The 26,029-nt window shown below is 41.3% G+C and overlaps 1 protein-coding gene and 1 long non-coding RNA gene across 3 annotated transcripts; one reads left to right on the top strand and one right to left on the bottom strand.

Moving 5' to 3' along the window:
- Window positions 1-1,225: 1,225 nt before the first annotated feature.
- Window positions 1,226-25,973, bottom strand: ern1 (endoplasmic reticulum to nucleus signaling 1). The gene is made up of 22 exons (XM_085454139.1): window positions 25,708-25,973; window positions 17,151-17,271; window positions 14,605-14,638; window positions 14,398-14,470; window positions 14,124-14,196; window positions 13,023-13,145; window positions 11,740-11,841; window positions 11,384-11,645; window positions 9,856-9,934; window positions 9,352-9,511; window positions 8,860-8,975; window positions 8,551-8,745; window positions 7,709-7,973; window positions 7,523-7,613; window positions 7,239-7,428; window positions 6,888-6,987; window positions 6,574-6,773; window positions 6,065-6,212; window positions 5,444-5,571; window positions 3,302-3,425; window positions 2,691-2,758; window positions 1,226-2,600 (listed from the first exon to the last, which is right to left on the bottom strand). The coding sequence occupies exons 1-22, from the start codon at window positions 25,783-25,785 to the stop codon at window positions 2,064-2,066; spliced, it is 3,267 nt and encodes a 1,088-aa protein (XP_085310265.1). The 5' UTR covers window positions 25,786-25,973; the 3' UTR covers window positions 1,226-2,063.
- On the top strand, window positions 5,565-7,781 carry LOC146711324 (uncharacterized). Of its 2 annotated transcripts, none has more exons than XR_014920141.1 (3): window positions 5,565-5,957; window positions 6,084-6,301; window positions 6,549-7,781. It is a non-coding gene; the product is annotated as an uncharacterized LOC146711324 (long non-coding RNA). The 2 variants fall into 2 exon arrangements; XR_014920140.1 differs by having other exon boundaries at window positions 6,590-7,781.
- Window positions 25,974-26,029: the final 56 nt, after the last annotated feature.

Raw genomic sequence — 26,029 nt, forward strand, 5'->3', positions numbered from 1 at the left:
AAGTAACCAGGGTGAATATCCACTGCATATGTGCAAGAATGTGTTTACAGGGCAGCTGCTATAAATAACACTGCCCTGCATCATATTTACAGCATGAAATCCAACACCTTGTCTTTACTAATTTTGTGTTGGTGGCTTCAAAAAATATTTTATACGTTTTGCTCCATTATATCACTTTTTTTTTTTTTTTTTTTCAGAAGTGGCAATTGCAAACATGATCCAGATATAATTTTCTTCGACTGTGGATACTTCACTACACATCCAAATCCAGTAGCTCATCTGCTCCCCAGTTATTCACTCAGCCAGAATTTAATGACTTGATCCAAAATTAGATTTGGACCTGCCAAAGGAAGCAGTTGAACTACTTGGGTCTCGAAAAACCTCCAGGCTCCAGGAAACAAATTTTATTTTTATTAGACATTGTGAGAGGGATTGTATTCCATTACTGGAAATTGATCATTTTGAATTATGTTGATGTTGAAGGTCTTTATGAGTACAATGCTGACACTGAAAGCTCAGAAAGCTAAAAGGTGTACATGATTTGATGTTTTTACTGTTTTGTTTTGTTTTTTTTAAACTCAGGATTCACTGAATTAGGTAAAATCAACCATTTGCTATTAATGAAAATTACTGACAGCTCACTATTTGAGTTAATTCTTTGTACCTTTGTTGATGGTAGATTCTATGTCTATGATTACACATTAAAGGATCATAAAAGTAGTGCAGGCCCCACATCTTTGTCATACCTGCAGGTTTGTCTTGTGTTATTTCTGATGGTTAATTCAGAAATTAGGCAAAATCAGGTGAACCTTTCCAGTGGTAGTAGTATAAGCACAGCAACCCAAAATAATATTTACATCTTCTGTACTTTAAGGCCATCAAATCATTCATACCCTGAACACTACATGAAGCATCTTAGAAAGGTAACATCAGGTACTTCTGGCTTTTGTTTCCAACCTTTGAGATACACTATGGACAAAGGTCGTGGGGCACCTACATGTTATTGCTAGTCATGGAAACTCATGCCATTAAGTTCCTGGCGCACAGTTTTTGTGCTGATAATAATGCCAAAGGAGGTTCAGAGTTAATAGTTTCTGTTGCTAAGTCAGACAACACCAGCTGCCTGAAGCAACAGCAGGTGAAACTGTTAAACTTACAGTTTGTAGACAAATATGACAGACCTTACAAAACTGTGGCATGCAGCACACTCAAAACACACAAAATATCAGTATAAAAACAATAGAATTTAATGTGCAAGTCATTAACTTCACTTTGACACCCCTGAAAAAGTTATTACACAAGCATTTTGCAGCCTGACTTCCAAACTCCTAATTTGACTCTATAAAGAGGAGGATTACAAAAACCCCACTGTATCCAGACGTCACTCTGAACACCCTTTGGAGGAGCCCACTCTTAATGAGTCAGCTCAATAGTCTTGATTGACAAAAGAGAAGCAGTCTAGCAGCAGCATTAACTGGAATCAAGCACATTTAGCATAGTCAATTTTAAAACATCTGTACACATACAGCACAGTGATATTAAAAAGGGGGGGGAAAAAGGCACAACGGCCACATCAAGTGATTTATCATCAATGATCCAAATTCTGAACTGGTCTGTACAAAAATATACATACAGTATCTGTGCAGAGAACAGGCTCACCAAGACGTACACAACATTGCACAATAAAACTACCCAAGTGTTCAACAACATCTGGACCCGTTTCCCCACACTGGAGACCAGATACACCTTTTTGGACATGCCGTAATAAAATTAAAAGCTTTCTTCACTCAGTTTGGCTACAATAGAACATCCAACACCTGCTGGATTTCTCAGGGTGGCTCGTGGACAGTCTCGTGCTGGGGATCATTTTAATGCAGGTTAGCAGAAGGCACTTAATGCAGGATGCAGCGGCCGCGTCTGGCGGTGAATCCCAGGCGCTGCAGGCCTGGTCCTCACCGACTCACAGCACAGCCACAACCAGGAGTCCAACCTTTCCTTTTGTCTCCCTCACACTTTAAGGCAATGCTCCCATCTGAGCTGGATCCACCTGGCTCTAGTCTAGTTCACACTGGTTTGTTGTCCAGTATAGGAGGATTTGTCAGTGGGGTCACCTCAGGCTGATTGGATTCTCTTTGCCTGAGAGTTGATTCTGAGGTCTGACTGTGTGAGTCAGTCTGTGTGGACGGTGCTGGCTCTGCCGGCTGCACTGTCTGAACCGGGATATGTGACAATATGGGCTCCGGTGCTGATGAGGGCACTGATTCAGCAGCTGCTGTGTGACACACCTGCTCCGGCAGTGACAAATGTGTAGACTCCTGGGGTGGTGAGGAAGCTGTGGATGTGTGTGTTGGCAGGTGTTGAGTGCATGGCTCATTATGTCTTTGCGGCCCATGGTGAGCTAACTGGGCCTGTGTCTTAGCAAGCTGTTCTGCAGAGCAGTAGTAAGGCAGGAATGGTCTCTCAGGCGCGCAGGTCCGCATGGCCAAGTAGGTGTGCATCAGTAGGTGGGGAAAGCGGGAGGTGAAATAGGAGACAAAGTCATCGGGGATGGAGCCCAGAGTCTCCTGGACCTCAGTGGGTAACTCTCGATAATGGTGTTTCTGTTGAAGTAAGGTCAGCCATGAATGTGACGGTGGCAAAACAGGCTCACTTTAGCACAAAGCTGTTTGTTATAAAGGAAAAACTCTTACCTTGTTTCTCATTGCACGCAGCAGGTCTCTGACTGACCCGCCCTTATAGGAGCGAAACTTCCTCAGATCTGCCACACAAGGAAAACTCAGAGCTCAGGCATCGATCATAAAAATGAATTCTAAACACAGAATCAGTACAAAGGAAGTCCTGAAACTAGTGAAGCTGTAGCTTGAACTGAGCATGGTTCCAAGTGTCTCTTGTATTTAAAAACATGTAGAAAGGTATGTGTACCATTTCATCTTTATTAAATGTGAATCCTTTGTTATCTACATCATCTCTGGATTAATCATTAATATCTGTTCCAAATCTTTTATAAGTCAATAAAAATGAGCGCAGAGTCCATGGAGAATCTGTTGTTGTGATACTGGGTCAAATGGCGCTGTTGACAGGAAGTAGCATGCTTAATTAACCACATGCTCAAATGTTTTCTGGCAGCAGGATGCTGCATGCAACTGAACATACAGTGAGGCACTTAAACAAGTTGTAAGATGAACTGGTACAAGTGTCACTGTGTAACGTGTAATACTGTCAAGTCTAATTTCACACAACAAACAAGAAGAACGTTTTACAAAAAGAGGCTTCAGGAGTTTGTGCACAGTCAGTCTCATACCGGTCTGCAGTGGCACTGTGATGTGCTCTCTCCAGTCACCCTTGACAACAGTCCTCCCCCCTCTCTCCAGCTGTCTCACAATTGGTCCGTCCAGCGGTTCCTTTTCTATCCTGTCACTCACATCCTGAAAACAACCAAACACAAAAAACACCCAGTGAATATAATATGGCAGGCAGTCTGGAGTGTTGTTCTCAATGACAATATTATTGCATTATTTAAATAAAAAAATGTATTGTAGAAGTTAATATCACAGTAATCAAAAGCACTTGTTTTTAAATTTATACAGAAGCTTATTATTAAAAAGGGAAGCTGAACATACTCTACACCAGGGGTGTCAAACTCAATTGCACAGGGGGCCAAACCTCAAGGCACACTTTAGGTCGCCAGACAAGATAAACATTTATTGAACACACTAAAACAGTGTTTTTTAAACATAAATATGAATAAAAACAGACAGGTATACAATTCCAGAATAAACTTAAAAAAATAAACTTTAACTTTAAATATTTTTATAAAAATATATCCTGTCAAAATTATGCAAGCTAGAAATATGAACATGCTGCCAAAACCAGAAAAAATAAATGAAAACATACACAAGGTTCGAGCCGCATGTAGACGGAGCTGAGCATTGCTTCAGGAATGGAACTAATAAACCCGGCGGGTCGTACTTTCCCTCGAGTGTCCCATTAGAATGTAGCTCCATCTGAATCTGCACAGGTGCAGTTTCAACTGTAAATTCTCTTTTTGTGCTTCAAAGTCACCAAAGCGCCGTGCGCTCAGTTTATCAGCAAAGTGCGCATTAGGGAACACTGTTGCACTGACTTGGTTCAACATTACTTGGCAACAGGGAAAGTGAGGCAAGTTGCACTGGTGCATTTGTGACAGCTTCACCGCATCATACATGCCATGTCCATGAACTGAGATTTCCTTGCTGAGCTCCAAAACTATTGAGAATTTTTCCCCAACTCAGCCAACGGACCTCTGTATGATAAGGAATGTCGGCAAACTCTGAATCTAAACATAAAAGACTGAAATTGACGGTGATTTAAACCTTTAGATTGGATCAAATTTACGGTTTGCATCACGGTGATCATTACATGCTCCATTTTAGGACTTTACCACACAGCCTTTCCTGGTGTCTGATGCAGTGATATGCTGTTAACTCGCCGGTACAGTTCTCCTGCATCTGTACTGCATCCTGCTGACTAGTCCGCTTTTTTCACCGCACAACACCGGCGCTCCATCTTTTGTAAGTCCAACAAGTTTGTCTCAGGGCAGTTTCGTGTCGGTTACACTCTGACATAAGTCTCTGCTCAGGCTCACATTTGCCAAAATCTGCGTTTTGTCTGGACACAAGACGTCGCACACCTTCATCATGCAGCTCTTCAGAGTGGTACCGCGCTGATTTGGCTTTTTCCTCTGCTACAATAAAACTTGCTTTCACAACAGCTTCACTTTGTGATTTTGCTCTGGTGACAAACGTCTGCTGAAATGTCAGATTCTTCTTTAGCTCTTCTACTTTCTGTAGTTTCTGCATTTAGGTTTTTCAGCTCATCCTGATGTTTTGTCTCGTAGTGCCGTCTTAAATTAAATTCCTTAATTACAGCCACATTAGCTCCACTAATAAGACACACGGATTTACCGGCAATGTCTGTAAACATATATTCAGCCTCCCACCGGTGCTGAAAGGCTCCGTTTTCAGAATCAACTTTTCTCTCCACCATTGTGAGCGGCTAGCTTCACAATAACAGAAGTTTGACTTGATTGACGCGAGAATGTTCCCAGCTAGCCTAGCGTTCAACAAGGAGGCTGCAGCGCTGCATTATGGGATCTGTAGTTTGGGTGTTATTAGCGCCTTATATCGCCGGGCCATGCATAACAATAATAATAAATCTATATAAAATGATCTCGCGGGCCGGATATAAATGTCCGCCAGGCCAGATGTGGCCCGCGGGCCTTGAGTTTGACACATGTGCTCTACACCATTTAGAACATTTTAAGGAAGTTCAGGGTCTATACACAGACTAGTCTGCAGTACCACTGTATACTGGCAAGGTTTACACCACATCAGGAACAGTGTCAGAGGAGTCGTTTTTACAACATGCAGTGAAATTTACCAGGTAGGGTAAAAACAAGAGTAACCTGAAAGAACTGCAGCTCCTTCTCCAGGCTCCAGAAGAAAGGGTGCTTAAGAACGCTTTCAGCCGAAGGCCTCCGGTGGGGATCCATGCTCAGCATCTGCTCTATTAGATCTCTGGCTACAATGTCACCTGGCAAGACATAAACATAGCAGTTCTGACAATGTGCCACACCTCTTAACACATACAATTACAAAGACACACACACAAAAAACAAAACAACAACAACAACAACTCTTTTCAAAGACACTTCTGTGGCTTAAATATTGCATCTTTTGCTCCTCTTTCTAACTTTCTGTTTTGTCCAAAATTTGAATATGAATCTCCTTAAACGTGTATTTCTTTTTACTTTCAGTGATATGTTTCGGCTATGTTGTCAAGTTTGTATCTGTTTGTTTTTTCTCGTCCGAATGAACCAGTTCTTGTCTGCAGGTCTGAAGTCCATCAGGATGTGCTGTTTAAAGAAACCTTTCCATGACTGAGAGGACTATGTGGACACACTGGGAAAATCTTCAAAGGTTTAAATTAATTTGCCTTAAAATGAGAAACCCCAAAGTCCTCAAACAACACAATCATCTGACTTAACCTGCATTACTTTTACCAAAACCAGAAGCTGAATCCTCACCATGTTTGTCATTCTGCAGATGGTCCAGGCTGTACGAGCCCAGTAGGATGTTTGCTTGCCTCTGCAGTGATTTGCCAAAAGGATGGCTTCCCTGGGACACAACGTAGTAGAAGACACAACCAGCAGAGAAAATATCAACTGCGCAGGTCTACAAGGGACAGAGAGGAAGAAAAGAGGAGGTCACAGCTGTGTATATAATGAAACAGAACCATAACCACCAACATCATCATCAACAAGGTTTCTTCTGTTTACACAAATTATCCAGCATGTAGGCTAACACCAATTTAAAAGCATTGTTGCAACATATATATTAGTATTATTGTTATTAATCCTGGATTGGGCTCTGCAATCCTTTGAAAAAATTTTCACCTTACTCTCAAAAGCATCCACTTCAAATATCAAGTATTAGCTAAACTTGCATTGGTTGGAAGTTTTATTTCCCCAATAGAAACAGTAAGAGTTGACCTTGCAGTAATAATTACAGAGCTGCAGAACTACCACCAACTCACCGGGTTGTCTTTGCAGTCCTCGCTGAGGACCTCTGGAGCGATCCAGCCTTCAGTGCCGGGCACCCCAGACCTCCTACTGAAACTGTGGCGGCCCACTGCGAGCTTCTTACACAGGCCGAAGTCTGAAATCATGGCGCGGACCCGACCGTGTGCATTGGGCATGGACACTAGAATATTGTGAGGTTTCAGGTCTCTGTGGACTGAAGAAAAAAATACGAGGACAAAAAGAAAAAGACAGAAAGAGTTGTTTAGGCACACAAAAAACTTAATGACAATGAAAACAGGAACACTATTTTGTATTCAGTGATGGATACCAATGTTGAGGGAGTGCAGATGGGCCAGTCCAGACATGGTCTGCTGGAGAAGCATAACAGGCTCAAGTCCATGACGATTGAAATCCTTTCGTTCCACATACTAGAGAGATGAAGGACAGCCATTAGCACAATCAGAAACTTATAAGAGTTTTGTGAAAAGTTGACACTTTTTGCGAAATTATTTTTAACATAGGAAGTCCTTTATTGTGCTTGTTGTGAGAAAGTGACAATGAAAACCATCCTGTGCTAGTCTTAAATTCAGACAACTACATGCAAATGACACAGGAATAAGGCACTTTTAAGGAAACCTAAAATCAGCTTCTCCATACTCCCAAAAAAGCCAGCGATTACCTCCTGAAGGGAGGCAGCGCACAGCTCAATGGCGATGTACTGGAACTGACGGTCCCTCTCCGTGCAGAAGTAGCGGATGACATTTGGATGCTCATCAGACTCCCTCAGCAGCTGAACTTCTCGGTCTGCAAAGCTGAAGCACTCTGGGAGAATCCTCTTCACTGCAACTGGACGGTTGTCAAACTGACCCCTAGTGGAGAAATGGTAAAAATACAACATTGGTCATCAGCATTTTACAGTTTAAAAAACCACCACTGTGAATAACCACTAGCTGGTTAACTTACTTGTACACAATAGTCCCCTCAGCACCATGTCCCAGGACCTCTTTGGGATGGAAAGTTATGTTCCCCACTCTGACAACACTGGAGTCTGCCTCTGATAATACAAATGTTGGTCAGTGAAAGCTAGATTAAACCATTAAAGTGCTGAACAAGCCTAAAGAGTGTGGCTGCAATTTTTCCAGTCGTTACCTCCATCTTCGTGCTCATTGGCTGAGCTCCCCAGCTCAGACACAGACAAGTTGGAGTGGTTGGAGGCACGAGGGGTGACATTGGGGCTGCTGTGGTCTGAGCATTCGGAGCGAGTGCGTGCCACCTCCAGGTAGTCGCTCTCTAGAGTCAAACCCATGCCTACTTCTGCAGGTGGAAAAGGCTGCTGCCTCTGCAGCATCTCCAACCTCTCCTCCATCTGTCTCTGGAACTCCTGGTGCTGCAGCTGCTGCTGCTTGTGCATACTCTGTTAGAAGACAAATAATGTGTTAACGCTCTATGTCAACTGATTGGTAGCTGTGAGTGATGTGAACACAGCAGTTAAGTGTAAATGTGTGTTGTCACCTAGCAACTATTTTAGGTGACAATAACTGTTCATTCTGGTTTTGAACCAATGGTGAAAAGCAATTTAGTAGCAATCTGGAGATTAACAAATTCTCTAAAATCATCTATAATATTTCTCAGAAATTAATGTTTGAAAAGCCAGTGCACAATTTTAGAAGTTCTGAGAGATGCAAAAGCTAAAATTAAATCTTTAAAAGTGTGATCATAACCAAAAAACAAACTGATCAGGCTCCATTTCCTCTATTCTATAACCTCATTTTATATAAAATCGTTAACAGTAGCTCCACTTGAACTAGTTAGAAATGGGAAATATTAATTATGTATTACCATAATTTATTAAAAACTAATACAATGCTTTATCGCTAATCAACTTGAAACACTTTAGGTTTTTCTTCCTACTTCTTTCATAATAGTTTTTTTAAACCTCACAGTTAATCTTAAATGATCAACAGCTCAATGGAAGGCTGTAACTGACTTACTTTGGGGTATGTAATCACAAAGGCAACCCAGCCAGCCAGGAGGAATGTGGAGAAGATGATGGTAGCCATGTCTTTAAGCATCGAATCCACCGGGGCCTCTGGGCGCACAGCGCGGCCACCAGTCCCAGGTTCTTGGATAGACGTCTCAGGGACAGCTGAAGGGGGCCCATCATCCATACCGCTGTCATTAACCTTCTACATGAAGGCAAAGAGACACAAAAATTAGGAAAAAGGCAGAAAAGCAAGAGTACATTTATTAAAATTCTGCATAAAACCTTAAAATAACTAATGGGTGACACACTGACAAACCTCCTCTACTTTCTTGTCAGTCGTTGGTGGGATGACGTTAGCTTGATGGCGTGGGAAGCTGTCGGGGAATTTTTCAAGAATCTTAGTGTGAGCTTCTGGAGGCGTCTCATGATGACCTGATAAACAAAGAATATTTTTAAAATATCACTACTGTCATCATTATCATTAGGAAACTCATGAACATTCACCTAGAAACCAGTTTCAACTGTTATAATTTTCTGCCTGTGTTTCAATGCAAAGAAAAGCCTATAGTGGGTCCACAATGTATCCAGCAGAGGGCAGTGTCGGCTCAAAATCTTCACTGAAAGAACACGGGATCATTTAAGGTCCTGAACTGTGTGAAACCTGTGTGCAAAACCCACCAGCTTACACGCCTTAGCACATAAACAAAAGGTGTGATACCCGCTTCCTGATTGCATCAAGAAAATAAAATAAAACAAGCTAGTAGGTTAGACCTAATATTACTGTCTGGTTTCTATACTGGCGTAGTACCTATAAGAAGCAGGTAGTTCCTCATAAAGTTGACCTGGTTCCGCTCACGGAGCGCAGCGTTGAACTTCACGCTGGTGCTGGGTGTGATGACACACTCCTTGTCTTCTTCCGACTCCTGGCTATCCGGGCCCTCCAGCATGGGGAATGTGCTGCCACGAGGCTAAACATACACAAACACAAATACAAACATTTAAGCGAGTCAGAGTAATCAAGCAGATTCCTCATGGGCTTCTTGTGTAAGCCCAAGAGTACAGTAATGTTACGGAGTCAAGGCCTGTGAGTCAAAATGACCTGAGCTGAGGCAAGCTAAGACAAAACATGGGCATGATGTACCCACACAAGCTTTTTAACATTCCTTCCAAAAAACCACTCACTACAATGAAGACAGATTAAAAAACCCTGACACAGAGAGATCACCTTTTAGGATGGTTGACTGATGTTTTGCTCTGTCATGCACAACTTATGTTTTACTGAAATGAACACAGAAATTCAGCCATCACTCACCACCACAGTGACTCCATCGTGCACCAAGGAGGGAGAAGCATACAGACTGGTTGAGTATTTGCCCACATACAAAGTAGCCCTGTAAAACAAATAGCAGAGTCAAAATAAAGCAACCTAACAACAGAATCTACACACCATGAAAAATTTAAAACCACTTCCAAAAAATAAAAAAAACAAGTTCCCTGAAATCACCTCTCTATACAGGCGAAACTTTCACAGAGGATCTAGGTACTGAAACCCGTTGAATGTTTTTCATCAGCAGGTGTTGATGCAAGACGTAAAAATATACAAGAGTGCGAAACAAGAGCTGAAACTAGAGGCTTGTAATACACAATTGGCCTTTAGGTTAGCGAGGAGGCTTCTGGTATAACCCTGGGTTTTCAGGGATTTGGAGGCGGGTCACTTGTTTCTGTGGTACGTTAGTTACTCTGCAGATTTAACCGGCTCTGGAGCAAGTTGTGTTTAAGCTAAAAGAACAGTGCATGTAAAATCATTGCCAAACAATTAGTTATCTTTTTTTTTAAAAAAGTAGAAAATAGAACATCATGGTCTAAACCAGGGATGTCAAACTCATTTTACATCAAAGGCCACATACAGAACACTTTGATCTTAAGTGAGCCGGGTCAGTGAAACTCCCCTTTATGTCAGTGTAAAGACGTTACACAACCTGTTAATGCACCAAAGTACTTGAGACAGTGAGACAGTAAACAAGCCTGCATACTATTTGAATTATATTTTTGTATTTCTACTTTACTTGCCCCTAAATGTTTAACATGAGTTTAACAATAGCAGGGTTGCAGCAGAAAGAATGAGGCTGAAACTATCTAGATCTACTTTTGTCTTAATGATGTCACAGTGATACGGCAGTTATTTGTAAACTGCTCACTTTTCAGATGATTTGTTTTTCTTGTGAATAATGTTCAGCTCAGCCGTTGCAACAGGTTATCTGGGACCAACACTGATACTATGTGGACGTGCTCGCAGCTAGATTTGGAAAACCTGGGTTGACCTCCAGAGTTGATAACCACCGTTGTGTGATTGCCATTTTGCTTTTGGTAAATGATGATGTAAATGGTCTGCATTTACGTAACACTTTTAGTCTAACAAAGCCCCATAAAAGTCGTTTTAACTACAAAGCACATTTACATGCTGGTAACAAATCAGGGCAAGCTGGAGATCCAACACCCAGTTCTTTGATTAGTGGACAGTTGCACTTCTGGGTATGTTTAAATTGCTTCATAGTACAGGCCTCGGGCCTTCTGGCAGCCACTTAGATATTGCATGTCTCGACTCAAACAGTACGCAATCAAAGGCTGGATAAATAAAAGTATATTTTGATTCCACCCTCTTAGTGTGATTCACACAAAATGCTGAAACATGCCTGAGAGAACTCTTAGCCAATGCTTGTTTCCAGAAACTGAATGAATCAGTTTGGCTCTAACAATATTCAGAAAGAAACAATTCTGACCTCCAGGAAGCAGCATGCAATATCCACTTTAGCAGTGAAGCATACAAAAGCATAATTTACATGAATTTGTTCTTGGGCTTCTTCTCCTTAGGAAATGGGTATTTCCACTGCGTGATGCGGCCGACCTCTCCAGACATGAAAGTGAGGTAACGTAGGGTCTCCACGGCCACGTTAGTATGGGCCACTTTGCGGAGGCCCTCGCGCTGCCAGATATACATGGCCACCACCGGAGAGTTATAGTTCTGGACCCACTGGACATCTCCAGATTCGCTGTCCACGGTCACCACAAGGCCGTCGCCATTGGACACAAAATGAGCCATCTCTGAGGAAGACAAAAAAAGAAAAAAGCAGACGTGTTATAGTCAGTCTGTTGGAAACTAAAGCTATAAAACACACAGACGTTCCAAGGATCTTACTGTATTTGGTGTCATCGTCAGGGAGGGTGGAGGCGTAGTCGGAGTAGGTGGCATTCCAGCGCAGCTCTCTGCTCTTGGTGTCATACATGGTGATGGTATACTCTAACGGGGAAATGAACAGCAGGGATATGTTCACAAAAGGAAGACATTTTTGTGCTTATACAAATCAAAAAGAAAATATTCACAAATCAAATATGCTAAGCTGCCTGCTGTGATGACCACTTTTGACAGGGATGCAGTTTAAAGTATTTTTTACAGATTTCTTAAGTAACCTACTAAAAGCCTTTTTTTAACCAATTTCAGGTGGTAAGAAAGATGTCAAGCGGTGTTCAACTTCCTCTGCAACAATGGGAATGTAAAGAAAGAAAAGTCAGCTTATATGCTGTGTTTACAAATTAAGTTTTGACTTCACACCATGTTCAGGATTAATGGCGGTTATCAAAATCGCACACACTGAGATGCCTAGATGTTCTCCAGGTTTAGCTAGAGGTGGTGACTGGGGGGAGGGAGGTGTGGGCTTCTCTGCTTAGGTTGCTACCCCCACAACCAAGTCCTAGATAAGTAGGAGATGATGGATGGGTGGATGAGATTTGCAGGACTCTAGTTCCATGTCTGCAGTTATAGTTAGAGCTAAAGCTTTCATGCTCCTGCAAATGTGCCCGTCTGTGTATAAAATTCAGATGGAGGGGAGAGAGGGGGTTTTCACACACCCCCAGACGTACTAATTTGCACTCCTCCAGCTTGGATTGGGGTGGAATAGAGCAGGGAGAAACAGCAGAGCTCACCAGGAATGGGAGAACTGCATGAAAAGCATAGACAGTGACTGCAGTGACACTTTTCATTGTTATTAACACTGTTTCACATCAGCTTTTTTATGTTGTAACTTTACTCTTCTCAGCCTGCTGGCTCACAGACCAACAACAGTACAAGCAAAGAGTGGCCCACAGACAGGTTGTACTACATATTTTGCGCACTGCACCCATCTCACAACAGAGCTCACTGTCGGCAGACAAGCACTAAAATGCCTACCTCTGCTGGACCATAACATCCTGTTTAACCCAGACATTAAAGTCTGCAAGGGCAGATCAGGGGATGGCACTCTTTCAGGCGAGGTTGGAGATTGGATGAGTAAGAGGCAAACAATGGTTTGCAAACCGTCTGGGCTTACCAGAGTATGCAAGACAAATAAACTTAGTTGATTAAAATCAACAACTGAACAGGATGAACCACAGAGACTATTGTTGTGTCAGTTAACTGTGTTGCTGGGTTGGTTTTGCTTTTACCTGTGCGTCCCAGATAGAGAAGAGATGAAGAGGGGCAGAACATCTCAGCAAAGGATGAGGTCAGGGTTTGCTGTTTCTCACCAGTCAACAGATCCACCACATACCACAAGTCCTGCTTTTTACCTGTGTGAGAGCACATAACACAATTACTTACCAAGATTTCAACATTCAAACAGCTCCTTGCAAAAGCGATTTCATAATCACGTCCTACAAACCTGTTGTTGCATTTCATATTTACATATTCATAGGCGGGGTTTTATGTATCCAATCGTGACACTTTAATTCTCACTATTGCTTTATTTTACTACCACTGTGTGTGTCCGTCCTCAAAGAGGGCACCTTCTCATGAGGCTTTTCCAATTTTACTTCCTACTCTTCGTTTTGTCACACGGAAACAAAGGTGTAGCAGGAGAGAGTGCAAAACATCTAACGTATATTTGCCTCATGTAAAGAAAACTGTCCAAGGAAAACAATATGGATTTAAAGATTGACAGAAATGGGTGTTACCCATTCTGTAATTCAATAAGCAGCTTACGGACTCCTTGCCTCGCCTACTTTGTCAATGCAGGGTGTAGAAGCAATGCCAGTCGTTGCTAGTTATAGATCAATACAAAAGCCATAATACAGAAAATGGCTTGATTGATTGACAGAAAGCAGACAAAGAGGGACGGTTGTTTGGCCCTGATAACTGCAAAATCTACTTTGCAAAAAATTCATACATGAACAAATTTAAGTAGTGAGAATTTGTAACACTCATCAGCTCCAATATGCTTTTTCTGGCTGCAGTGTCAGTTAAATGAAAGCAAATACTTCACTGATAATGACCACAGGGAGGCAAATGGCAGCCGCTTCTCTTTTAACAATGACACATAGTAACCACAGCAGATTACCTTTTCTGTGCTAACTGTTGCAAATTCAAAAGAGCAGAGGCAACGACAGCAGGCTGAGTGGAAAAGAAAACCACTGTGATATGAGGCCAGAACGTCACCAGCTCAGCTAGACAAGGTGATACACAGGACATGGACTGCACACAGCCACGAGAATAAAACACTGAGCTTAATCAAAAGTGTCCTAATCATTTTATTTATGAATGCACCTTACCCATGTAAAGGACTCCATCAGAACTGCGACAGGGAGAAGCTTGGACCAACTCAGGGATGGTGAAGGGTAATTTCTGTTTAAGGAAAATGAACGAACATTAGAAAACAATATTAATCTGCAATCCTAAAATAATATATGGAATCTATGCATCCCCACAACTGCAAGTTAAAATGAGAGAGTATTACTTTTAGATACTTTTTCCCCTGAACAGAGAAGTGAGAAGTAAAGAGGGGGGGGCAAGATTATAGTGTGTGATAAGTTTGTTTCCTCTTACTGTGAGGCCTTCGTTGTTCTTCCCGCCTAGAGAGTACAGGCTGCCATCATTTGGGTCAGGCAGAAAGGCCGGCCTGGTGCAAAGAAGAAAAACGGCATCAGGATCATGGCTCAAGATGAGCTCAACAGATTGCCACGATTATTTGCATCCATCTTTTGACAGTTAAACACAATACACAAGGATGCGTGTGAACACAAAGATACTTACTCTGCTACATGCGTGGGGACCTGAAGAACTGGATCTGTGAAGCGAGACCAGAAGATGCTAGTCAGGAGTGACAAGAATATCAACCAACAATGAAAAGCACTGCCAGGAGCGGTTGAGTAAGAGGATGACATGAGCACTGATGACATTAAAATCGCAGAGGACACACAGTCCAAATGAACATGGATTCCCCCGTGGCAAACATCAAAGGCAAACAGTCATGTCAACAAACAGCTTTCAGTGAATAAATCAGACAAATAAACACCAACTGCTAAGGCACAAAATGTGATTGTTTTATTGGAAATAATTACACCTGTTATAATTTCCTCAGCTCATCCTGCAAACAGAATCTTTTTTTTTTTTTTACTCCTGCCCTGCTAAGGAAACAGGCATTAAGAAGCTTTCAGGGCATTTCCCACCTGAAATTCTGCCAGTTTAGTAAATATTTCAAGCTCTTTGTATTACTACTAATGCAATCATTTGGACTATCTGGTGGAAAGCTGTTTAGTAGAGGTGAAAATTAGTTTCATATGAACATGACATGAAACAGAAGCATTCGTATCATTTAATCTGACAAAAACACAAATTGATGGTTCATTTTCAAAGAAACATTACTGCTGTCATCATTTCAGTCACTTTCTCATCACATCTTATTTTCCTTCCATGTCACACAAACAAACAAGCAGTTCCCTAAAAGAAGGGAAAATCCCTTTTAAAAAAAGAGAAAACACTAATACGGCCAGCCACTACAACGACTTTTAAAATACCAGTGTGCTTCCTTGACACACAACAGTCAAAATGTGAAGCCTCCATCTAAACAGGTTAAACACACACCTCCCTTACACTGTGAACATACAGGGTGTGGAACAGGTGGAGTTGATCTCTGTGGAAGCACCCAAAGGGGTCAACAATAGCAGGGTGTAAGCACAGATTATATGGAGGTGCTAAAGAACAGTACGAGCATTCATTCAATGTGGTTACAGAGGGTGTGGAGAAAACAATTTATTTTTCTGTGCTACATACAAGGATGTTACCCCCTGACCGGCTTTAATACAAGTATATGTTTACAAAGCCAACACGGAGTAATAAGCAAACAGTAAGGGGACATGTGCACGTGCAAGCATGTGGCTTGACTTGTACTGCCTTGGTGTAGATAAAAGACTCCTGCCTCCTTTTCGTTATGCAGGATTACAGTTGCCTGACAGACGCACAACAACAGGTGTGTGCAAAGCCTGGAACAAAACTGGTTACATTTATATTCAGTAGTTGTTCCAGAAAAACAGATGATGCGGAGGAGGCAGCTTCTGCCTCTCATTATTAATGATTGGGGTAGCTGACGGACTTACAGGCCCACATCTCTACTTTTACCAATCTTAAAAATGTCAGAAAAGTATCAGAAATGTATGTAGAAAACAGGGAAACTTTCTCACGTATTATGTCTCTTGAATGTTTTCCAATTATCCCTTCGTGTATCTTATCTACTACAACTCCCAAACATACAGTTCGTACATTAACATGGTAATCACTGCACACGGTGCATGTGCAGTACGGCAACGTTGCTTACCCCGGCCCACTCCGACCTTGATTACAGGCTATATTTTCCCCTCTCTCAGTTAATAATTAACCAGTTTTCATGCATAATGGAGCCTTTCAAAAGACTCTCTTCAAGTAGGGACTGAAAATAGGATTCAAGCCTAGAAAACACCACCTGTCAATAACTATTCTGACAATATAATTCATAGGTATAGATGCCTTTTAACTGCTTTTAGTTTGTTCACATGGTTCCAGTCATTACCAGTATAAATAAGCCCTAGACAGCATTACACCATTTTAATAAATTGGGTTTAAATATTGCCTAATATTCAATGTGATGTTACAATTAAATCCTAGTGTTAATATGTTGACAAAGTGCACAACCTTGCATTCATAAAAGAAGGAAAGAAAACACATAAGGAGTACTGCAAATCAACAGGCCAGTTTAACAAGGAAGCCAAGTATTATCTATGAAGTGTGCAATTCATGGATATTGTGTTTTTTGTCCCATCTTCCTCCCCCCACCCTCAAGCAGTCCTGGCAGATTGCTGCCTATCCCTGTGGTTTCTTCCTGCTAAAAGGGGTTTTTCCTTCCCACTGTTGCCAAGTGTTGGCATAAAAGGTGGTCATTTGATTGGCTCTCCAATATTACAGTCTTTTACCCTACAATATTTAAGCGCCTTGAGGCGACTGCTGTTCTGATTCGCTATATAAATAAAATTAAATTAAACTGAAACAAAATGACAAGAATAGTTGTCTGTAGCTCATTCTTTTTAAATTATTTTATTAAGTTTACGTCTTATTGTTGTTTTCTAAAACAGCTTACATGACATAAATAAAATGAGCTTGAGGCACCTCTCTGACACTTTCTTTATTCTTTTTCAAAAGCAGCAGGATACATTGTTTTTCCTGTGGCTGCTTGGAAAAAAAAACCAAAAAACCCAGGGCTTTAATGGGGCTGAACAGAGAAAAATACAAACAAAGACCTAAACCTGACTCCAGTCCTCTCCTCTTACCTTCTTTTAGAGTCCATTTAATAGAGCCTGATTTCTTGCTAACAGCATGCAGGTTTCCATCCAGGGTGGACACAAAGAGCAGGCTTTCAGGAAGCGACACTGTGCTGCCACTGCAAAGCCCCTACAAAGAGCACAAACACAAACAGCTCTTAATACAACAAGTTATGTATGGTTGATGCAAATAAAAATTATCACATTTGCAAAGTTAAAAAAAATAAAATAAAATAATCATAATCAGACACTAGGAAAGAACTGCAATCTCATTTGCAGTCAGACACTGGTTATCTGCACAGACGGCTGAAGCAAACGTTAGGAAAATGTTGAAATTGTTTACACTGCAAGACGAAGGCATCAGACGGAAGAAAATGTTACACCTTCAAAAAGATGCTTTCATCATCACCCTGCAATAACTAGCCTTTGCTAGAACTTGCATGGCAGTCATTTGCCCCAGGGAGTTTGCCACCCTTATGAAAATCAATGAACTTCAAATCAATACAGCAGAAGACGCAATAAGAAAGAAGCTGACAGGGTTGATGACAGGGGGAAGGTTACTGGATAAGCCCTTATGGCTTTTTCATGCATTTACATTGGTCCCACATGGAGCCAAGGAAGCTTTGCAAGCCAGTTTCACAAGCATGTGGGCTGTGGGCTACAACGGTTTGTGCTGTTGGTCCTTCAGCCAGTCGCAAAGGTAAAACATACAAACAGCTAAAGAGAAAACGGGTGTTACAAATAATAGAAAGTTTGTTCTGCACCCAATGCCTGTGTTTTTAATACAGTTTTTGATTATTATTTTTTATGGTTGTGGTGCGTTCCAAGAAAAAGTCTGAAGTCAGAATTTCCGAGTTCCCAGTCAAAGTTTGAATCTAGAAAGCCCCCTGAACTGATTTTCCGCTTGGAAAGTCGAAGAAGCCCCCAGAAACCCTGAGCTAACAATCCAACATGGCAACCCTGAACTTAAAACTGTAAAACTTTAAATCAGTACTGTTCTGTATTTGTGACTCATTAAATAAGCCATACACAGAGCACTGGCCAGGCTGTAGTGGTGTTTCAGCGCAACAGGACAAGGATTATACTGTATTGCGATCAATACCTGAATACCTTTGCCTTGATAAAAAAAAAAAAGCCTACAAGAAATCATGTTTTTGCTTTCCCCACACTGTCTGGAATGCACTAACCCATGAGTGCAGTCACTCCCAAGTTCTGAGATAACCGGAACGTAGCATTATTCACGACGAACCCCAAGGCCGCTGGCTTTTCTGTTCCGGCCAACTTTTTAACCAATCAGAATTGGGCCTACCACAGGATGCGCCATGAGTTTTTGAATGCAAACACAGTACAGCAATCTTACTCTTAATGCCCAATCAAGTCTTTAAGAGTGGCAGCAACACTTTTCTGGAACCAATTCACAGATTTCATAATTCATCAAGGACAGAATGATAGAATATCTTAACAAAAAAAACCAAATAAATAAAAACCATTTTTCTTGCCATTCAATCTTCACCACCACAGCCAAAGTTACTTAGTGAAAAGGTTATCAAACTGGGCCTTTGGCTGAGTTAATCTACTGTCGTGCTGCCACGAAGTATGCAACTCGACTTTAGACTACATTTTGTCTGCTTTGCATGAGAAATGAAAACGGACCATTTGTCTAGAAATGATGAGGTTTGAAGCTTGTCTACTTGTCTACTGATTGTGGAAGCTGAAGTGCTCGTCAGCCAGACAAAAACTGCCAGAACTTATCAGTCAGAGCTGTGTGTGGGTTGGTGAGTCAGTTAGGGTGGAATATTACTTTATAGTACTATTTAAAAACACAAAATGTCTGATGTCAAACTAGAGCTGGGCGATAGAACGATAACGATATGTATCGCGATATAACTTTTTCTCGATAGAAAAATTAAACTATCGCGATAGACCTTGCCGCTCTTGTCCTCTTAAAAAAAAAAAAAGAGCAGCCAATCCAAATTACGTACCGCAGAGCCGAACCAATCACAGCCGCAGCGTCACGTCACGTGACTTGTTACGTACAGCACAAGTGCCAAGCTGCACATGTGTATTTGTTTGGGAAGCAGCCAGCCACCATACCGCCCGGGTAATGGAGGAAATGAGTGTGCCGACTAGAAAAATCAACCGAGCGTGACCGAAGAGAAAACAGATGATGGTTCCAATGCCGGAGAGATTGTCGAACGGAAGAGCCATAGAAGTTCTGTAGTGTGAAGGTATTTCGGCTATTTCAAGTCTGACAAAAAACAGAGTAGCGTGCACTGTAAATTGTGCCGAAAGCAAGTCTGGAAATACAATAAACTGGTGCATGCGCTACGTCCACACGTACCCGGGTATTTTTGAAAACGCAGATTTTTCTATGCGTTTGCACCTTTCGTCCACACGTAAACTGCGTTTTTGGTCACTGAAAATGAAGATTTTTGAAAACTCCGTTTTTGCATTTACGTGTGGACTAGAAAAACGGAGAAAACGCAGCGTCAAAGGTGTGCGCATTTTTTGACGTCACACTGTGCGCCACGTTATTGTTTCGGTGAAATTAATTTCTACAATACTGTTACTGTTAATTCTACTCTCTGCAGTGTTTAAATGCTTACATATACACACAGTTACTCTCCCTCCACACATACGACTCTGTTCTGCTTCTATGCCCCAGCTTTGTTTACTTTTTCCCACCGAGGCTTCTAGACTTCTGATTGGCCAACATTTCTGCACGGTTAGGAATCTAGCTCCACCTGCTGCTTTGGCATGTTCATAGCAGCGTTTTCCTTCATTTCTGCCTTTATGTGTGGACGGGATTATTTTTAAAACGAAAACGGAAAATCTCCGTTTTCAAAAATACCCGTGTACGTGTGGACGTAGCCTCAGTCTCTGACTGGAAGCGCTAATTCGTCATTCGGCTTTTGTCAGACTAAAATAACTGTTAAAACTGTTTGAAAAGCTAAGCTATACAACAAGGAGAGATTGAGAATTTCCTTTTAGTGCTCAGTTTATTTGATATTGACAAAAGTTAGTCAATTTTGTCTGTTCTTCTGTAAAACAAACTAGGATTTATTTTTAGAATTAATATTTTGTTTCTAAGTGGAATTGACAATTTAGTAGTCTGTTTCGTTTGTTCTATTTTGAAACTTAAACGCTTTAGCGGCTGCCTTTTGTGTAGTTTGCAATATTTGCCTTTATTTATCTGAAAAAGTCTCATGTTCCTTAAGTACATCTACCCTGTTGAACTTATTATGGGAAATAAATATTTAAATAAAAACAAGCTGCTGATTATTTCACATTTTACTTGTGAGCAACGGCACATTTAAATCTTACAAATATAGTTATTTGGCTTATATCGTGATAGATATCGTTATCGCCTGAAATGAAAAAAACATATCGTGATATGAAAAAATCTTATATCGCCCAGCTCTATGTCAAACATACAGACTCCTGTCTTTCTGTCGAACTGATCTCCCAGTGCTGTATTGTGCACACTACAGGATGCAGTACCAGAGGTCAGTGCCCACTGGCTGAGGAGGCGGAGAAAGATGGTGACTGTAAGTGGTCGGGCTGTGTGCACTCAGAAAGCTGTGGCTGGAGAGAGCTGCATGTCACACTGACACTGATGATGTGTCAGAGTCTGCAGCAGCATTGAGGGTCATCGCTGCCTGATATCACACCGAACTGTTAACTCACCACCTATGCAGCTTTTTTTTTTATCTGTATAACCTCTATCAGCAGCAGCTCAGCTTTTCTTTGAGTTTTTTTTTCTAAATAAACGTTATATACCATAATCCCAGATAAAATGAAAGCTAGAGGTAAGCCAAGCCTCCAAGAGCACAAAGGGAATCGTAAATTGACTTCAGGGATTTTTTTGGTCACTCTACTTGAAAACAGATTTCGCAATGGATTAACTCAGAAGAGTGCTTCAACATCCTGCTGCACAGATGACTAGTAGGCTGACGAGCCATACGGGCACCTAATCCTTTCACAAACTTTTTCTCCTACTCAGAAATATGTGGCACAAGAACAGACATGGGTTCAGCACATGAAAGAAATAGCCAGTATACAAGGAGGAGATAAACCAGTACATACAAAGAGAAAATAAAGAGAAAGTAAAATGAAAGACTGCGCAGGGAAAACAACTGAACCCACAAAACCCATAACAGTGGCAAAGCAATCCAGCCCCATGACTTGGCTTATGCCAGAATTAACAACACTGTGGGTGAAGAGTGCTCCAGTCACCCACTAAGGAATGCTAGAAACTCCACTCTTGATAACCAAGTCGTGGGCACCTTTCAGTTTCTGGCAGGAAAAAACTCCAGTGGACGTGCTTGCCTCCCCACAGAAAAATGCACAAACCCAACCTGATCAGTCCTTCTACCGTGATAATTTGATGAGATAGATAAATAAATGAATAAATAAATATATATAAACAGCAGTGTATCCAACAGTTTATTTAACAGTTAACACCTCTGTATTGGTCTGTAATTACATCTCTAAAACCACTACTTGATTATGACACCGTTTTCAGCTTTCCGTGTGCTTCAAATATTATTAATACAGTTAAACAGCTAATAACAATGTTACTCAAGACTTTAACTGAAATTATTGCAACATAGAAATGAGAGAAGGACTGACTGTTATATACTGTAAAACGACTGGCAAAGCTGGGAAATGCAGAGGAAACAGCAGATGCTACTCTGGCAGATTACGGGCTGTGGTGTCAGCACTATAAGGCAGTCAGATACAATAGCAGGTCATTACACAGCAATGCATAGTGCAATTTCTGGGTGGTTGAATGTCAGGTTGCTTTGGATTAGTACAGGATCTGACAGACTCGAGGCTGAGAGGGGGTCACCAGATCAACCTTGAGTCTTAACACTTTTCTGTTAATGACGACTACCATAAATATTCTTCAACCCAGGTTTCAAGTGTTGTCTTCGTGTACCAGCACTCAATTAAATTACTTCTACATTTCACAAAGATTACCATCTGGCACAGACAAGAGGCTCTCAGATAAGCACCGCTAGTGAAAGGGGAGAAACAAAGGAGTGTATTTCCCCACTTTTAAGAGTGAATAGAAAACGTAATACAGGCTACACTAGTGGGAAAGCACCAAATTACAGTTAAACTCCAAATTTTACCATGTTAAAACGCTCACTTCTTTCTTCCTGTGAGTCATTCTGCTCAAAAAATGGGAAGACACTAGCATGCTTTAATAGTCTGTGCAGAAACCAAGGCCAAACAAACCCTGAAAGTTTCACACTATCTACATAAAGAAACTGTGTCCTTCTACATTTGCCTACAAAACCCCTGCTGTAGTCTCACCTATCCTATACAAGCATTTGTGTCAACAATGTGCATCTGTGACAGTTCCCACTGGGTGCCGAACTCATGAGAAAAATCATAACTAATCCAGTTTTAGGCCCCCTGTAACCTTTACCAGCACTCTTGGTTTTGCAAACAAATAACTCTCCAAACATCTGCTAGCCTCCTAGTCTTGGACGCACACTGATATTCATCAGCTGGTGGATACAGTATTCAGCTTCAGGGACATCTGCTAGACAGCATCTGGCTGCTAGCCATGATTGAGCATGCGAGTTATAAAGCGCTGTATAAGTTAATGGTGAAATATTGGTGCACTCCCTCTCATTTCCTCATTCTTTTTTCTAAAAGAGAAATGTGAAGTTATTGCACAAGAGTGTTACATAATACTACAAGACTGAGGTGAAACCAAAACGATTGGCTTATTCTAAAGATCTTCTTTTCCTTCTGCAATGAGACCCAGCATGGCTTAAAGGCACACAGACTACAATGCTTATGGTATCCCTGTTAGCAGTCACTGAAGTGTCACGGTGCTTCACAGCCTGTTGCTTGCCAGACCAACCTGAACACGGGACTGGCTGTAACTGGCAGCTTTCCAGCTGAGTGTAAACAAAGCACTTTGATAGCATGTTACATGCATCACAACCCTCCATGTCTGATAAGATGCTGGAGTACATCACCAACCAACAGACAGGGGTTAAAACAGTTTGTTTTTGTTCAGTACAAGTACAGTACAACAAGAGGTTAGGAACAGACTGGGTTATACTGATAACTATTTCACCTCTCTGTTTGGGTTGATACACACCTCAAATACCTGGCGTATTAAGAGAAAGCATGGCCTGTTCGTTTTAGCGTCATCATGCTCATAATTTAGAGCAGCAGACCATGGAGAGACTATAAAAACATGTGTGCAGATGTAGTCATGTGTTTGGCTGTCTGAGTACAGGCTACTGCGACAGACAAGTATTTTCCTTTATTATCTGACCTCTCAGGCGATTATGTGATTACAGAGAAGCGCATTAAGGAGCCAAAGAACAATAAAGACTTTATAAAGCAGGGTTGATAAAGACAGTGAAGTATAACAGAAAATTATTTCGCTTCTTTCCCCCTTAAGTAAAAACCCTGAGAGAAGCTGTGCTGTGAAGCATGGGCTTTTGGATCACATACATAAGAGGGATGAGGGTTCTGTGAATATAAATTTTAGAAAATAAATAATAATAGAAGAGGAATAATGAAATTTGTGAATTGCATTAAGAGTTCACCAGTCAAAAACTACCTCCGTGTGGTAATTAACTTCTTGCTAAATTACCTCTGCCAGTCCTACCGATTAGCTTGTCTGCAGCAATAAGCTGTGTTTGCAGCTTGCTTTTGTGCAGGAAGCAAAAAAAAAAAAAAAAACCAACAACACAGGAACCAAGAAAAGAACATACTACATCTGATAAAATGACAAAAAAGGCTCTACAATGAAAATCACCCGACTACAGTCGCATGGGTGACAAAACATCAGACGTTAGTATTTTAGGATTAAGGACAGCCTGGTAATATCTCTAGACATAAAGGTTCTCCTCTGGAGCTGTGTAACAAAGACAGGTCTAAGAAGGTTTGAAGGACCTATGCTCCCCATGCGTTTGCTGCAAAGTGGAATATGTCACATGTTGGCCCACGATCAGGCACGCTCAGTCAAAGTGGAGTCAATCCACTCCTGTGATAAGACAGAGTAAGCTCGCAGCCTTTTATCCATTTTCTTTTAAAAACAAACCTTAATCTTGTCTCCATACTGAAAAAATAAGGATGAAAATAAAATGCTGTTCTTGTGAGCAATGGGTAAACTACAGCTGAGGACAAAAGTATTAAATATAGTGTTGTTATACACAGCCTGCAGAGTGTAAAGTGAGGCATTAGAAAAAACAAAAAGTGCATCTATAAACAAATATTATGTTTTGCTGAAACAGTTAGCAAGCTTTTAGTCAGAGACATCCTTCCCTCAATGGAAAAAAAAAATCAGCTGACCTTAAAAACAGTGACAAGGAAAGAGATATATTCTCTGAAAATATCCAATTTATATCTACCACTCAGACACATGTTAGTCAGAATCTATAGATAGCCTATCATCCGTCACCCCCGCTACACCAACAGACCATCTTAACAGGCTAAGAGAGTAACCTGAGACATGATAGGGAATTATAAATCTAGTTTAATCTCCTGTTTAGCTGAAGTGGTTTAGTATCTGGGTACTGAAGGGTCTCTGCCTCCAGCCTTTTACTGTGAGATCTGGCTCATTTACAGGATGTTAGCAATACAGGATAGGTGAGGATGGGATTGGTGTTTGTGGATAATAGGGAGGGTCGCCATAGGGGTTTTGGTCAGAACTAAAAGAACGCCCAGATCCAATTACAGCTTTTCAAAGCTTTTGTGAGAACCATTTCTTTTGCAAAGAAGAAGAAGTTATTTGATACCAATACATCACTAGCACACGTACTAATTCATACATAATCCATCTCTTGCGTGCAGTTACTGAGTGCAGGTGTTTCTGCATGATGGCTTAATTTATGCACAATGTTATCCTTCGAGCTTAAGAAAACCAACAACAGAGGGAGCACATTTTCTGTAGCCACCTCTCATTACCTTGAACTGAGCTTGCAATTGTAATATCTCATCAATGTCTCCAGCGTTTGGAGAATGTTTATTCAAGCCATCACATTGTGGTGTCTGGTTTGTCACCTCTGCAGCTTAAATATCCTACAGCGATTACTGATGCTACTGATGTGGATGTGAAGGGACAGGATGTGTGCTGATGCTTGTAAAAGATACTGCGTATTAACTTATCACCAAGCCACAAAAACACTTAAAAATCCTGTTTTTGAAACAAGCAAACGAAGACGTCTAAACATGTAAATACAAAATTTCTCGTTTTCCGCAATAACTCAGATGTTTAACAAAAATGTTAATGTAAACATGTTTGCTTCTTTCGCTTGCGAAGCGGGTCTGAAGCGCTGAAAATGTAAAATTGGTGCCAGTAAAGTTCAATTTTAGAGCTTTTCAGCCAGGTAGCTAACATCTGTGTTAGCTCACTTCTGTAATGTTGGGGCAACACGAAGCACACAAACAGAGGCTTCAATGACACAACTTTAGCTCCCTGCGGTGACACCCGTGTAGTGAAAAATATCTGTCCACGTTTTGTTTATAACTGTAATTTTGCTGTTAGTGTCCTCCAAGTTTAGCTAGCTTAACCAGCTAGCTCTCTTACCTTTTGTGGGAGACCAGCGTAGCAAAGCAGGGCTAAAATGCACCACACCAGGGCCCGACTGCTCACTGTCCAGTCCATATTCTCTGGTCTCAAACCGGGATAGACAGCTGGGGAGGTCCGAGCGGCCGCAGACTACATAGAAACCGCTTTCTGGTTCGCAGACAGGTGTTATAAATAGTTTTGTAAATGTTGATACGTTAAAGGCATCGAGCCAGCCGCACTGGATGCGACGTTAAATGTGCTTCTTCCTGAAATGAAAACCGTGGGGGTTGGACTTTGGGATAGATATCCACACGAGTGGAGGAGGGGAAATGTCGAGAGT

Source organism: Copadichromis virginalis, linkage group LG4 (assembly GCF_057382275.1).
Source record: "Copadichromis virginalis isolate Kocher_CV1m ecotype Utaka linkage group LG4, C_Virginalis_male_GT1.1, whole genome shotgun sequence".
In the NCBI taxonomy this organism is placed as follows: Eukaryota; Metazoa; Chordata; class Actinopteri; order Cichliformes; family Cichlidae; genus Copadichromis; species Copadichromis virginalis.

What these genes read in the sequence shown, in the direction of transcription:
- ern1 (XM_085454139.1), bottom strand. Translation starts at nt 25,785, where the DNA reads ATGGACTGGACAGTGAGCAGTCGGGCCCTGGTGTGGTGCATTTTAGCC. An exon ending in AGAACAACGAAGGCCTCACA is followed by an intron (nt 14,197 to 14,397) that starts GTAAGAGGAAAC and finishes TTCCTTAAACAG; the next exon opens with AAATTACCCTTCACCATCCC. An exon ending in CACAGTGCCACTGCAGACCG is followed by an intron (nt 2,759 to 3,301) that starts GTATGAGACTGA and finishes CTTGTGTGGCAG; the next exon opens with ATCTGAGGAAGTTTCGCTCC.